Source organism: Nansenia antarctica (genome assembly GCF_963989245.1).
Source record: "Nansenia antarctica genome assembly, chromosome: 15".
In the NCBI taxonomy this organism is placed as follows: Eukaryota; Metazoa; Chordata; class Actinopteri; order Argentiniformes; family Microstomatidae; genus Nansenia; species Nansenia antarctica.
The window spans coordinates 7,542,910-7,558,965 of record NC_137685.1 but is presented as its reverse complement, the minus strand read 5'-3'; the positions used below and the strand labels follow the sequence as shown (position 1 = coordinate 7,558,965).

The 16,056-nt window shown below is 42.8% G+C and overlaps 1 protein-coding gene across 1 annotated transcript; it reads right to left on the bottom strand.

Moving 5' to 3' along the window:
• Window positions 1-395: 395 nt before the first annotated feature.
• LOC308170954 (immunoglobulin-like and fibronectin type III domain-containing protein 1) lies at window positions 396-10,014 on the bottom strand (the record flags this gene model as incomplete). The annotated part of the gene is made up of 23 exons (XM_080545808.1): window positions 396-400; window positions 584-910; window positions 1,273-1,569; window positions 1,963-2,155; window positions 2,487-2,572; window positions 2,655-2,963; window positions 3,315-3,443; window positions 3,614-3,793; window positions 4,174-4,470; window positions 4,830-5,123; window positions 5,309-5,450; window positions 5,837-5,958; window positions 6,174-6,539; window positions 7,010-7,282; window positions 7,399-7,561; window positions 7,706-7,819; window positions 8,138-8,321; window positions 8,463-8,496; window positions 8,635-8,676; window positions 8,804-8,903; window positions 9,139-9,278; window positions 9,673-9,795; window positions 9,966-10,014. The coding sequence occupies 23 exons, from the start codon at window positions 10,012-10,014 to the stop codon at window positions 396-398; spliced, it is 3,969 nt and encodes a 1,322-aa protein (XP_080401934.1).
• Between the last annotated feature and the right edge of the window lie 6,042 nt (window positions 10,015-16,056).

Sequence of the window (16,056 nt, the reverse complement as noted above, 5' to 3'; positions counted from 1 at the left end):
CAGTATAAAACTAATTTTACCTCAAATGATCCTGGACCTTGCAATATAATCTTCGTAGTTTTGAACTAACTTATATTTAATCAAATGATAAATAATATGCATTTACCTACATTTGGCTATAGTGACATTGGTATTATTAATTTATTTTCAATACTGTGATAAATACGAGTAAAATGCATGTTATTGAGAGCACTTAATATGGGCATCACTAAAAGCAAACACATCTTAATGCTCAACAACCAGCAGTGGGTCCATGTGGAGTTGCAACAATCTAACCCCAAATCTCTCAGACCCTCTGCTGCACACTCACACACTAGCTCACAGGTATGCTCTCTAAATACTTTATAGATTTAACAAGCAGGCCAGGAGCCAGGGGAGAGGGCTGCTGCATCTCTTCAGTCTGAAAGAGAGGGGAGGAGAGAGAGAGAGTCAGAGAAGCACTGAAGACTGGGAGTGGAACACATGTTCCTTTCCATGCTGTACTGGTAAATTAGACTGGTAAATGTTGTATCTAGAGTCCCATCATGCAGTGCTGCTGCAGCAGGTGATTGACAGGCACTGTAGCAGAGCAGAGCTTCTTTACCTTTCACAGTGAGTTTAGTAGAACCCTCCACCCTGCCCAGGGGGTTGTCAGCGATGACCTTGTACTCTCCGGTGTCCTTGGCTCCGACCCTCAGGATGAGCATGGAGCAGACGCCGCAGGTGTTGGTGATGAGATAGTTGGTGTTGGTGTTGAGGCTGATGTTGTTGCGGTACCAGGTGACGTGGGGCTGGGGGTTTCCCCCCACTGCGCACGTCATGTAGCACTCGTAGCTCTGGGGGCTGTTGTGCATCTTCAGGGGTACCAGGAACGACGGCAGCGTCTCCAGGTTACAGGTCTTGGATGGGGGTAGTGTCAGTGAGAACTTATCTGTGTAGGACACAAAAAAGAGTCGGGAAGGGAAGTGTTTGTTTTGTTAGTTTTCACCAAACCAATTTCCTTGCACCTTCCTTTTCATCTTATCTCTTTTGATCTCAATTTGATTATTCATGAAATGTGTTTTCATATTATATCCCATCTCATTCATCTCTTTTGAAAGTCATTCAACAAATATTCAAAATGATTTCAGTCATATTTTCATATGCTGTCCTATTCTGAGGTAAGTTTTTTTTTAACGATCTAGATTAATGAACAAGTTAAGACAAAGTTTTTTTGTCTTTTGAGGGTGACCCATCCTCTACTGTACTACAACCTCACACACACACAACGTTCCTCAACCCTTCCCAACATGCCTTTCTTCTTGGTCAACCCGTAGGTCGAGGAGACGGAGGGCTCAGAGAGGCCCATGTCATTTTTGGCGTACACCCGGAAGTGGTACTCGATCCCTGGCATGATGTTGATGGCCGTGAAGTTGTTGTTGAAGAGGCGGTCGCCGACGGTCTGCCAGGTGCGTTTGACGGAGTCTCTCTTGGACACCATGTAGTGCAGCCGGTCATCCTTCTTCTCGTCTGGAGAGGGAGTCCAGCTCACCGTCACTGTGCCTGGCACGTTCTCCTCCAGCTCCACCGGGCCCGGGGGCTTGGGGTCATCTGGAGGTCACAGGTCAGACACAGGGTCATCTCCTCTATACAGCTGAGAGACCATCACACTGTGTCTAGAATCAACTATATTGAATTTAAGTTAAAGCTTTATTTTACAGTCCTATTACCGCTTATATTAACTTTTAATATGGAATCATAGTAATAACAATTGGTTCTTTCTGGGTAATTATTCTAGAGAATTCGACATAATGACTGTAGAGTAAAGGGTTATTGGTCTTTTAGTGTTTTCATGGCCTCTTGAAAGAAAGGAAGTGGAAGTGGAAGTGGAAGTGTAATACTGACACAGTGCAGATCCGACATACTTCATCCTCCACACTCAGGCAGTTTGATCTGCCTCCACACATCAACAGCAGGTTAAGGAAGGTCTTGTGTTGCTGTTACCTGTCACTCTGATTTCCACGCTGACCGTCTCCTGGCCAACAATGTTCTTGACTATTATGGTATAGATGCCCGTGTCCGAACGCTCCGAGGTCGGGAGGAGGAGCTGTGATTGGCCATCGGCGTTGCTAATGGTTACGCGTTTTGACACAGGCATGCTGTCCTTTAGCCAGGTTATGTTTGGCACTGGGGAAGCCTGCCGAAAACACACAATGCTGCAGACTTAGATGGAGGTTTAAATATATAAATACATATATAAATATATCTGAATCAACCAGTGACCGGCTGTGAGGTCGTGCTGTCCAAGGATGTCTGCAGAGACACAACACACTGCTCTGATGTCATATTTACACGCATTTACACACAATTGCATGAGAGGCTCGGGTCTGAGTGTCACACGTACGTGGAATATCATTGAGTTAGTTATGAAATGTGGCTTTGAGAGTGTCAATTCCACTGTAATATAGGATTGGGCATGCTGTATATTTTGCATGATTTAATTTTTATTTGATTTTTTACAACTGAACCTGAAAGTTGATGTTGACTCGAGCTGAGTTCCCGGCTCTCACTATCATGAAGGTCTTAAGTTTGGCATCAGTGAACTTTGGCCTCACTGTGAGAAGTCAGAGAAAAGATTGTTAGGGATTATTGTACTGAACTTGACAATACAGTGTTGCTACTTCTGTTTGACTCACCTGGGGGAGGCATGGCAATAATGTAGTTGTCCAACGCCTGGGGCTTCCCCTCTCCGCCGTCGTTGGTGGCGACCACTCTCACCCAGTACATGGCCATGGATTTGAGGCCCAGGATGGTATAGGAAGTCATGATGATGGCGTTGTTGTTACAGCGACCCCACTCTGGATCCTCTGCAGGTCTGAGCTCCACAAAGTATCCCTTGGCTTCGTCTTCAACCCCTTCAATGTCCTTGGGTTTAGTCCACGCCAGGGACAAGGTGGTGTAGGTGGAGTCTGTCACCTTCAGCTCCAGGACTTTACCAGGAGGCTCTGGAACGATGCATAACTGAATCAGCACTCAACTCAGTTGGAAATGTACTGTAGGCAAAAGTGTTAACTTTGCACAAAACGGTTTATCTGTAAACTATGAAATGATCTTTTTACCACTCCAATTCAGTCTTTTTCACTCCCTGCGCCGATGTGTTTGTTACAAACACAAGGCAGAACAGGAGAAGAGATATAGATGAAAACATTATAGGTCTGATGATTTACTCGTGACTGCACGTACACATTTTCTATTGCAATATTATACGCCGTTATGAAATTATACATGGGCTGTATTTAACGATAATGACTTGCTCTTGAATTTCTCATAATTATCTTCTCCTAAGTAGAACTCACTCTTCGGGTCTCTTGCAATTACAAATTCGGAGGGGGTACTTGGTTCTCCAGCACCAGAGATGTTAATGGCGGCAACACGGAACTCGTACTCCATCCCCTCCACGACGTCCTTCACTCCGTACTGCTTCTCTGTGGCCATGGCAACAGGGCAGTATGAGGGATCAAAACATATCTTTACGATGTTTCAGCACTTCTCTAATTTGGTTGAAACACATATATGAAGCTACGCATCTACTGTATAGCAATTTGCATCAATTCATTGTTTTTACTGCTATGAAGCACATTGAAAATGGCCACACCTTTGATAGGTTCGTCCAGTGGGTTGACGAAGCTCCAGATGTTGCTGCCCTTCTTGCGTTTCTCCAGGTTGTATCCCAGGATGTTGGTTCCTCCGGTGTTGGCAGGAGCAGCCCACGCCAGGTTGACGCAGTCCTTGAAGGCACTGACCACTTTGGGGGCAGCTGGCGCCCCTGGGTATGCTGAGGATCAATGAAAAGGACATTGTGTTACCTAGTTAGGGTTCTCTCCCAAACAATGCAGTACAATTGCTGTGAATGTGGTGGCACCACTATGTGTCAAGGCAAATTAAACTACATAGTCATGACTATCTTTGAACACCAACAAAATCATTGTTTAAAAAAACTAAAAAGGAAAGTGAAAGCATTATGATCTTCCTCAGTGAATTTAGCTGTATATTGTTTGTGCATTTTGACATGAATAAACACGAGTCGGGTTTTGATGATACAATCCGCTACTGAATCCTGCTCAGTACTGCGTAATATGAGTTGAATGGTTTGGCGTTGTTGCACAAGTGGAAGAACAAACAGAACAAACAGAACAAACAGTCCCACAGTCTCACCCTTGGTTCCCGCCTGGATGTCGTCTGTCTCTATCATCTCACTGATGCCCTCCTCTGTAACGGCTCTGATGTGGTAGCAGTACTTGCGGCCGTGGTCCACGTCGGTGTCCTTGTAGGCGGCCTCCCCGGGGATCTGACCCAGCTTCTGCCAGGTGTTCCGGCCGAGCTGCTGCCGCTCCAGGATGTAGTTGGTCACCGGAGAGCCGCCGTCGTCCTTCGGGGGCCGCCACTTGAACTGGACGCACGCCGAGGACGCTTCGACGATTTCCATCGGGCCCTGGGGAGGGGTTGGCCGGTCTGTGGCAGTGGGAACATGAACAGAGATCTCAGGCTATGTAACGCTTGATAACGACTTGAAGAGAGAAGTAGTCGTCTATCTGTACAGTATAGTATAGTGGATAGTGTACATAGCCTTTATTTATGTAAACCAGCTCCTTCCCTTATTTTTTTTTTCATTTCCTAACACCAGGGGACCCACCCCTCCTAAATGTCGTTGTTTGGTACCTGTACTGTAGCAATGACAATAAAGACCATTCATTCATTCATTCATTCATTCATAAAAGTGTGTGAAGTGAAGAGATTCCAGTATTTGACCTGTTATGCAGGCATAATACTGTAGATAATGCCATGTTATACCACAGATATAAACCACTGACCGAGCACAATCAGCCTGGACAGGGCCTCGATAGTTCCGCATTCGTTCTTGATCTTAATCTTGATCTCCCCGGAGTCTTTGCGCTGGCACTTGCTGAGGAGCAGGCGGCTGTGCGAGGTAGACTTCTCAATTTTGATGTGGTTTTCCTCCGTCACCTCTTCATCTTCGTTGTACCACTGCACCTTCATAGGTTCACGGCCCACAAAGCTGAGTTTGAAGGCGGCGTTCTGGCCGACCTTTATGATGACCGGCTTACAGAAGTCAGCCAGGTCGTCAGCGTTAATCTTGGGTGGGTCTGTAATACACACATTACATACATGTGAACACTATAACATATATCCAAGAGGCTATATTCTAGCTGGTTTTACATCGCATAATCGCCCTCGCGTTAGGTTGCACTTGCACGGTACTGATGCTGCGCGCTGGGTCAGATGACGAACAGACAGGACATTTAGTGGAGAACACCGTGGAGTCCATTACCCTCCACAATCAGCATAGCCTCTGTTTTACGACCATCGGCCTCAAAACGGTATTTTCCAGCATCATCCTCCTTGCAGTTTTTGACCACCAGTCTGTGGGTAGTGCCGTCTTTCACTATGGAGATGTCATCTGATGCTGTTATCTGGATAGAAACACACACAGACACACCTTCACCCTTACAACAACTAAACCCCCCGTTAAACAACTGTTAGAAGTATGCTTCTCTGTGTTGAGTCTTGGCATTGTTATTTATACAGTCGGTAGATAATTGCTAACTACCGTAGGTACAGTCGGTAGATAATTGCTAACTACCGTAGGTACAGTCGGTAGATAACGGCTGTAGCGTTGTCATTATCTGCGAAATAAGATTGATGAGCTTCTTTTGTTTTTTTTAACAGAATGTCTAGTCACACTTACAATATTTTTGAACACATGTTTCAAATATCCTTCCCTGTCTGAAGTCACTCCATCTATAAACCCACCTTTAATAATCTTCCCTGTCTGAAGTCACTACACTTCTAAACCCACCTTTTGCCCGTCCTTGTACCAGACTCCATCACACTCCCTGCTCAGCTTGCAGACCAGCTCTGCTGACTCCCCCATGTTAGCGTTGGTGTCTGACAGCCCACTGGTGAAGTGCACCCCTGGATCTAGAGGACATAGAACATCTCTGCTTAGTGGGAACGACAGGAAACCACAATCCACTCACATCCATGAACAACAGCTGTAGGGGGGGAGGCGGACCTTATATACTGGATTCCTGGAAACAGATTAAAGAGAAAAAACTAAAAAAGCTGATTGGAGATTTTGATTTCAGAGTGATAAATCTGGGCTTAATCTGTGTCCAGTCCCTAGAGGTTCCTACCTATGACCGTGTCTGGGACCAGTGGACCTGTCCTCACTCGTTTCTTCTTCTCTTCCACCACCTCCTCTTCCTCTGGAGGGGTCTCTACCACCGTCTTCTCTTCCACAGGTTTCGTCGGAGCCTCCGTTGGTTCCGACTGTGTGGCTTCCGGTTCTGTTGTTGGTTTGGGTTCTGTTGGTTTGGGTTCTGCTTTGGGCTCTGGCAGGGCCGCAGCGGCCTCGGCCTGCTTAGCCTTCACTATCTCTATCCTCACGTCTCGTTCCGCCAGCAGTTTGACCTGCTGCTCCTGAGCGATCTTCGCCAGGTCTAACCCACCGCCAGCAGGTTGAGCTGGTTTGCTGGCTTTCTTCTTTCCATCTTTATCAGCTGAAAATAGAGTAGGTACAGCGACGCACGTTTAGTTTGGTATATCTCTAGAACGAAACACAATGCGTGTGAATTGTGAATGTTTGATTCGTTCGATGATTATATTCATTGTTTTATTTAGAATACCAGGGCAATCTAAGATTGCTACCATACATTTTTGGACTGAAATTAATGATTTGTAGCCAATGATATATGATATCATGATATGATATGTTGTTTTAAACTGTCTTGTAAGGTGTCCTTGAGAGCCTTGAAAGGCGCCCATAAATAAAATGTATTATTATTATTATTATTATTAATGACTGAAATTATGCCATGAACCATGTTCAACGCCTGTAATATGCACTTCAGTAGTTCGACAGCTGTCACAGAATAACTGAACAAATCACAAACTGAAACCCCCATCCACCACAGCCTCCAGGGATGAAATATGTTTTGTTGTCTGATGTTTTGAAGTGTTATAATCTTACCTTCCACTACAAGAAAGGCGTTGCAGGATTTGATTCCCGCTACTGCTGCATAAATCCCGTTATCCAGTTTCTGGCAGTCTTTGACCATCAGTCTGTGGATGAGCAGGTCCTCAGAGACAGTGATGTCATATTTCTCCCCCTGCTCCAACGGCAGGCTCTTCCCCATCCAGGAAATCCTTGTCATGCCCTGAGACAGGACACACTCAAACAGAGCATCCTCTTTCTCGAACGCCTTCACCTCCTGAATCTTGACCAGGAAATCAACCATGGGGACTAGATAATAGACAGACAGATATTTGTTGTTTTTTCCAGAAGTGTGAAAAATGAATTCCTCATTATTAGTGGTCAATGAAAAATATTGTATTTGTAAATCAAAGCCATTATCTCACTTTTGAATTCTGTTGAGAAGATGTTGACTCCTCCTACGTCGATGGAGTACATCCCAGCATCCTCTGGCAGGAGGTCTTTGATGCTGAACGTAAACTTTCTGCCGGTTTGCTTCAGGCTATGCTTCACGTCTTCGTCGACACCGAAAGGTACCATCACTCCGTCCTTTACAGCGACACATAAATGAACACAGTCTGTCTTTGGAAGGGTATCGCACTTACTTACTCGTGTCATTTTAATTTCAGTTGCTATAATGTAATACTATTGGACAATTAACAGTCTCTCACCACGTTATTCTCACAAGCTCACCTTGTACATGAAGATCTGAGTGTTGGGGTTGAGGAGCGTCATGTCAAACTCAAACTCTGCTCCTCCCCCAGGGTTGACTTGAATGGGTTTTAGGTTGCCAAGCTCTGAAATGAACTGAAGGCATACACAAGGATAATGAAATTAACCCAATGAATTACAAAAATAAGGTAAAGGTAGGTAGATTGATAGGTACAGTACTTTATTGATCCCGAGGGGGAAATTAAGGATACACAATCATTGTCTGTCCACACTGGCAGTAGTACTGATCATGGTGAGTTGATATTTCCTAATATTTCCTAAACTAAACATTTAGTCTTGGCCTGTATGCTATTGGAAATTGACTACATACAAGCAATTAAAACTTTTCATGTGGTGTTTTCTTCTAGCTAGTATTAGTTGTTTTAATGGTTTCAGACTAGGTTGAGATCAAACCTCGGCCTGCTCCTCCTCTCTCTCCTGCTTCATGGCGTTCAGTTTCTTCAGCATCCAGCGGAAGTCGGTGACTCCGTATTCATTCATCAGGCCCTCGTACTCTAACTTGCCTGCACTGAGCAGGAGCTCCCAGAACTTGGGATCAACCTCTCCCTCCTTCTTCTCAGCTTTGGGTTTATCAGCCCTTCAACAACAAGAAACATAGAATTTGGTCAATGACCACCTAATTATACCGTGGCTTCAAAATCATCATGGTACAAAATACTGGCTGTTATATTCAGATGGACTTCTACTTCGATCGGATTGGCCCGCAGCGTGTTCTTACCGAGTCTTGAGTTTTGCAGGTGCTTCCCGAGGAGCTACATTGAGATGACATTGTTATTAAATATTGCACTTTTCTATAGCATTTGTATTATATGTTATTTAAATGGAATCTGTCTTGGCCAACTAGGATACAGTATTAATGATGAATAAACAATGATTATACGATTACTCACCTGTTCTGGATTCCTGCAACGCCTTGTTCTTCTTATAGCCAACTGAAAGCAAAGATGAGTTTCGTTATATTCTACAGTTCTTACATTTATAAAAGAGCAATCTTACCTACGACACAGTGTTATGAGTTGTAACCAGGTTGAAGAATATCAATAAAAATGGTCTCCTCACGTTCGATCACATTGAGGCCAGCAGTGACAACAGCTCTTCCATATTCATTGGTGGCCCAACATTTATAGGTGTCGACCTGATCTGATGATATGTCCGGCATCTGTGGACACACATCGACAGAGATCGTGACCCCCTCAGAAACAAAGTTGTCAGAGATCGTGACCCTCAGACACAAAGTTGTCAGAGATCGTGACCCTCAGAGACAGAGTCGTCAGCGTCAAAGTGAAAGGCACCGACAGAGCATCTTAATTCAGATCAGACATCTAGGTTCATAGTGGAAATGTAGGCGGAAGTCAATAGTGCCCCTCCCTGAGGTCGTGACTGTGTTGACCTACTTGTAAGGAGTGCTCATTGCTATTGGGGTCGTGCACCAGTAGGTATTTCTCTGGGTCATCCATTTCTCCGTTGTTCCTGGTCCAGGTCACAGTTGGTGTCGGATCACCGACCACTATGGCTCTGAAAATAGCCAATTTCCCTACACAGCACAGCATGGTGTCAATGCCAACATAGCCTGCCCATCTCCTACCTGTGTACTAACTATGTAATTACCTAACAGCATTATGCATTATCATGTCATGACAGTAATGGTGTACTTGCCTTGGAATTGACTAGTAGTGGAGTTGAGGTGTTTTTCCACTCTTATGAAAGTTACAATTGAAACACTACCCTTTTTCTATGTAATAATAACCAACAACCAACATGTTGCTGAAGTAATTGCAGCATTACTGTACATGAATAAGAGGATCTTAGTATATTCGGTAGCTTATTTCAATCACAAATAAGTACTGTATCAAGATAGCATATGTATAAGATACATTTTCTTAATTAAAATCCATTCAGAGCATTAGGGGTTGATGGATGAAGCTCACCCTCCTGGATGGTCAGAGCGATGGGTTTGCGGGAGAAGTCTGGGTGACTCTTCCCCTCTGGAACCTCCTCCACAAACTGTGTTATCATGACACCTGCGACCTTTGACCTCTTCTTGATCGCCACTGTTTTTAATTGAGAAAAAAATACACAAAAGCAATGCAAATGCAAAAAAAAGCAAGTTATAAGACAAGTATGTACATGTTTTTAAAAAATATTTGTATACATTTATTAAGAGTAAAGTAAACGTTGAAAAAATCAAGTAAAAACTGAAAAGCAGTAAACCATGACGTACCCTGCCCTGGAGCAGACGGCTCCGGGTCTTTAGCCTTTCTAAACTTCATGGTGAAGAGGACCACTTGGCAGCTTTATGGACTCTTTGGTACTGAAAGAATATCACACCGTTTAAATCACATGCACATCAGATGAAGTAGAAGACCAGCTTGGATATTTGGCATCACGTTCACGGAACCAGTTGTGCACAACGCTGAGATCCGAGAACAGATGTGTCTATTGTGTTGACATAATGAGTCTGACTACAACAGAAAGCATATTGTGGCACTTAGAAATAATGAAGTCAACAGAGTGCTTCCCTGTTGGTCGCTGGCACTGGCACACAGACTTGGTAATCCCAATCTGGCTCACAGCAGAGAATAAATAGGCCTACAGAGGCTATAGATGTGTGGGGTAGTGGTGGTCTAGTGGATAGTGAGTTGGACTTGTGATCGGAAGGTTGTGAGTTCAAATCCCGCCTGAAGCCACACCACTACTAGTGTGCCCTTGGGTAAGGCACTTAGCCCTCAGTTACTCCAGGGGGAATGTCCCTGTAATTCGTAATTGTAAGTCGCTTTGGATAAAAGCGTCTGCTAAATGGCAAAATTATTATTAAAATTATTATAGATAGGTAGCTAGGTGTGTAGGTAGGTAAGTAGGTACTTTTGGCGTCACATCACACGCAGCCTGGCAAAACAGTACCGAAAGTACCCCTCTCGAACTGGAACTAAAAATGGCACGGGTACTATGGGTACGGGTCGGTTGGCAGTGGAGAAAAGAAAAAGAACCGGGTCGGCCCGGTAGTGGAAAAGCGGTAGGTGTTACAGAAGCTCAGACCACAAACAACGACAAAACAAAGTGGCAATTGAATTAATATGAACAGGACGACCAGGCGTACATTGAGGTTAGGGTTAGCGCTATGAACAGGACGAGGCCTACATTGAGGTTAGGGTTAGCGCTATGAACAGGACGAGGCCTACATTGAGGTTAGGGTTAGCTCTATGAACAGGACGAGGCCTACATTGAGGTTAGGGTTAGCGCTATGAACAGGACCAGGCGTACATTGAGGTTAGGGTTAGCGCTATGAACAGGACCAGGCGTACATTGAGGTTAGGGTTAGCGCTATGAACAGGACGAGGCCTACATTGAGGTTAGGGTTAGCTCTATGAACAGGACCAGGCGTACATTGAGGGCTATGAAGGAAGACTACGACACATGTCTTCAGGGTGACAAGTGTGGAGCAGCGGGTGGCCTGACAGCTATAAGTGCCGGTGAGAAACCCCATCTGAGGTGCCTCACAGTTAATCTTCTTCAGATGGTCAGAGGCAGCGACGGGTGTCATCCACCCATGGCTTTAGCCGCTGGATTTAGGCAATGTCTGTAGGAATTTGATGTTGACACATTTTGAGTAAACCCTCTTGGTGAGATCTCTATTTGGAATAAAGGCAGAATACTGATACTGATACTAAGAATATTTGTTATTTATTGACTGATTTACTGATTGTGTAGTACAGCAGTTTTGCCATCTTGTACATTTGAATAGACAGCCTAGTGAATTCAATTCAATGCAAACAACTTTATTAGTCCCACTAGGGGCAATTAGTTTAGAGCAGCATGTTCACAGAAAAAACATATAAATGTCTCACCCCATACAATCAACAACAACAACAACAACTGCACCAGGAGCTAAGAAGATCATTGGGTATTGTGGGTACCTTGAAATAATACAATTCAATTCAACAATCAATAAATACCATAAATATGCACTATAGCCTACAGTGCATTGCTAGCCTATTCAAGCACCTACAGGGAGTTTAACTGCAGAAGTGATGAAGGATTTGGAATAGCGTTAGTTTGTTCTACAAGCAGGCAAGGCATAGCAGCACCCTGATGGCAACAGAGATAGTTCACCTGCCACAACATGACCCGGAGAACCTAAAATGCTTTCTGCCTTCCGGAGGACTTGTTGGTTACAGAAGGAATTTAGGTCTGAAATGTAGCATTTAATTATTTATTTGGGTTTGAAGACAGCTCTGGTGATATCTATATTACTTTCTGGAATAGAAAATACAGTTATATATTTCAATGTCAAGATAAAAATTACACTTGGGAGCACTCTTTATGAATTGCCTGTTTGTTTAAGATTCTTAAAGATGATTCTATTTGTTGAATCTAAGTAGTTCTGGATATTTAACCACTTGTTTTTTTAAATGAGGAAACGTACAGTTATTAATTGTATATGCCATTCAGAATGTTTAATAAACACACTACACAGCACAGTCAGAGCCCTTCTTTAATAATAATACTAATAATAATAATAATAATAATAACTTTTATTTGTATAGCGCTTTTCCTGCAAATGTTGCAGCTCAAAGTGCTTTAATCATTATATAATCTTAATTTAATTATTTAGTCATTTAAAGGCAATATTTAAAAGATGGGTTTTTATTCTTGACTTGAACATATTTGCTGAGGTTGCATCCCTAATAATAATAATAATTAATTATAAATTAATTATTAATAATCAGAGCTTTCCAGCAGCACATGGTGTGTGTGCTGTAGGTTGAGTTGGTAACTCAAGAAGGACGTAAATGAAAGAATTCCTGTGATCAGAGAATACCTAGGATTCCCTAAGTAGACCATGACTAGTGACCTGACCCATTCTGCACGCAATAGGTCACATACCTCATAAAACCTTCTATCACGCACCAGGAGGTGACGCAAGTCGCTGAAAGAGGAGTGAGCTAGATTAAGTCGTAACCTCAAAAGGATTTTTACGACTTCATATGCAATCCTAAATCAATAGGATAGCTAAACAGAAGTCTCAGAAAGAACTCCTGGAAGTCATTAGCTAACTCTGTGTATTTTGACAACTTTGACAGAATGCATTCGAGCTTGAGTGTCGGCAAAATTAAAATTCATAGATGTTTTTGGACTATTTTGTTAAGTCTCAGGGGCCCCAAACATTCTTACCGCCCAACATAATGATTGCAGTGTCTTCTCCTATCTTCTTCTCTGGCCCCATACAGTTCTGAACTACATGCTTGTGTTTGTTAATGTGAGAACCCAGGAACACGCTGGTGATTGTTAATGTGAGAACCCAGGAACATGCTGGTGATTGTTAATGTGAGAACCCAGGAACATGCTGGTGATTGTTAATGTGAGAACCCAGGAACATGCTGGTGATTGTTAATGTGACAACCCAGGAACATGCAGGGACAGGAATGTTGTAGAGTATGCAGTGAGAGGTTGATGTCTCCTGCTCTGTGCTTCCATATTTGTATGGGATGAAAAATAGACATGCCTAGCAACTGTGCTGTGCATTTGATTTATAAATAAGGTGGGTGTGTGTTGCAGGACGCTGAGCTCCGTCTAGTGGCAGTTAGTCTCTCCTTACAGCCCAGGCCATTCCGGTTGTCAGTATGGCCCACATCATAAATTAACTTATCATTATGCAGTTACCTGATATTATTTATTTCAGCATTGAATACGCATATGAATGCTCATGGTACATTCACTGCTCATTTGGTATGGGATCTTTGAACTGAGATGTGTTTCCCTGAAATGTTGTCTTTCTTATTTTCATTGTCAGACTCAATATTACACATTGGGCCGGTTTCAGAGACAAGGCTTAAGCCTAGTCCTGGACTAAATCACACTTTCAATGTAAAATCTCCATTGAAGATGTTTTTTAGTCTAGGATTAGGCTTAAGCCTTGTCTGTGAAACCGGCCCATTATATATTATATACACAATATTACAATTTCCCGCCATATCTAAAGGACTATTGGACTGGTGAACTGCTGGCATATGTATTTGACGGTGGTGTAGCTGTAGCCTATATCCTGATTAACCGACTGCACTGTATGCCCTTACACTTTATTAATAGTGTCTTTATATGAGACATTTGAGCATCATCATTAAAACAGCGGTCATGTGATAAATGTTATGATATAATTTGGCCACTCATGTAGGCTATATAGTTTGATCTCTACAATGTTAAATGTTCCTATAACACAGTTATCACCTATTGGTTCTGGTTACTAAGCACTGAATGTATTTACAATAACTGGATGCTGATGCGTGTAGCGTGCCTGTCACTGGTATATGTGTCCCTGTCCATCAGCACCTACGTGCTTAAGATGCACCTTGCCCTGCACTGCACCATTTAATTAATAACTAATTTAAATTATCATTTAATGATCCAGATGCCACCTGCTATCCTATCCAATCTGCTCAACAACACCGTAACATCACCATAACAACACCTTAACATCATCATCAGGACACAGTCAGACACCTGCATGCCAGGGCACATCTGTTGAGATCAATAAGGCATCTAAACCCATCATTCACATTCCCAGGTGTTAATTGATAGCCTCGGGCCTGGACCCAGGAAATGGACTTACTTGTTCTTTGTGGAAACTGTTCTCCTCTCAGCTGTTCTCCTTCCAGCCACGCTCCCACTGATACTTGAGTGTATGTCTACTGGTTTTGTGAGGTAATAAAGCCTTTTGGAGATGCCCAGTGCAAGCCTGTCTGTGCTCTAGCTGCTGGGGATAGGTTTACCGGCATGTATTTGGCCCCAGTGCTGCGGTTCCTAGGAGGTACTAAAGTCAGTTAGTTCGAGGGTTTCAAACTCCTCCCTCTGATTTAGGGTTCTAGCTTGACAATGCCATGGAGTGGGTCTTACAGACTAGAGAATGCATTGATATGTCGCCAGATGAACTTTCAGCAGCACAGATTTAAGTCTTCCCTGGCATTGCTTCATTCTACAGCGGAGGTAAGATTCATTTTCTTTTGACTGGTCACTAGGCAAATGTATTAAGACGGTTTGCATTTTGGACTTGTACAGTAGAATTCTTGGCCCATCCCTTCCAGGAAGGAAATGGGCCTTCCTTGATAGATCCTTGCTAGATTCGCCAAACTGTAGAGAGACTTACATTTCTCTGTATAAAAATTATATAAAACCTCAACACTTGCATGTGGTGGGAAAACAAAAAACAGTTAGATAATGTGATGAAATGAAGTGTTATGGTTGTTATCTAGCATGACCAACATCCAGCAGATATGATAATATCACCATAATTGAGTGGAGAGAAAAAAAGAAGCTAAGTGAAACATGGAGCCCCATTATAAATTAAGATTTTACAACCAATCTTTTTACTGAAACTGACACTGTGTGGGTGCCTTAGTGAGCCTGCCCTGGGTCCGTGTCCTGGCACCAGGGGTAGACATTACCATCCCTGCTTTGGTGACTCTAAACTGGGACTAATATCTGACCCCAATAAAATCCTGTGCCCTCAGAGGTAACACAAGGAGGAGGGACATAAATTACACACATAAAGGAATCAGGAGTCACTGTCCATCTCTGATATGAGCTTTGTGCAATCAAACAACCATAGTCAATGAACCTAACCCTAACCCTATTTAATCAGGACTTTTAATCATTCAGGATTCAGGATTCAACATTATGTTATGAGCTTGACATATCGTGAATCTTAGAATTATAAAGTTCTATCTCCATTTAGGGTAGTTCAGAGATATTGAGCGTCAAAGTTTTTACATTCCATTATGTTCTGTGAGATGGAACCTTTGTATTTGATTAATTACTAACTAAAAAATGTTTTACATTTTAAAAATAACACCACACAGGCATTAATAAGCACCTAATGGATCAAATTATGTAAAAAAAACTCAATTTTGACGGAGAAAATGGAGATAGAACCTTATAATTCTAACATCACGATATGTATGTACACCAAGCTCTCTTACATTTTATAACCATCATACACATATCTACATTTCAACACACACTTGTTGTCTTTCTTCATTTATAATTAGTTTAATGGTCCAGTATGTTGATTTTAGTTTTAAAATAATAGTGCTAAATAACAATGGAAAATCAGTATCAGATCACATGAAGAGTAGGACAGTGACCTTTATGTACCTATTTCACATTTGGTTTATTTACACGGGTATGCACGTTAGAAATCATAGCATATGCACATTTTCAGTGTGGCCAGCAACACGTAAGAACTACATGCTGGACCTTTAATTATTGGTTGATTTTGCATCATAACTAATTTGTATAGGAGGTGAAGGGAAATGAAT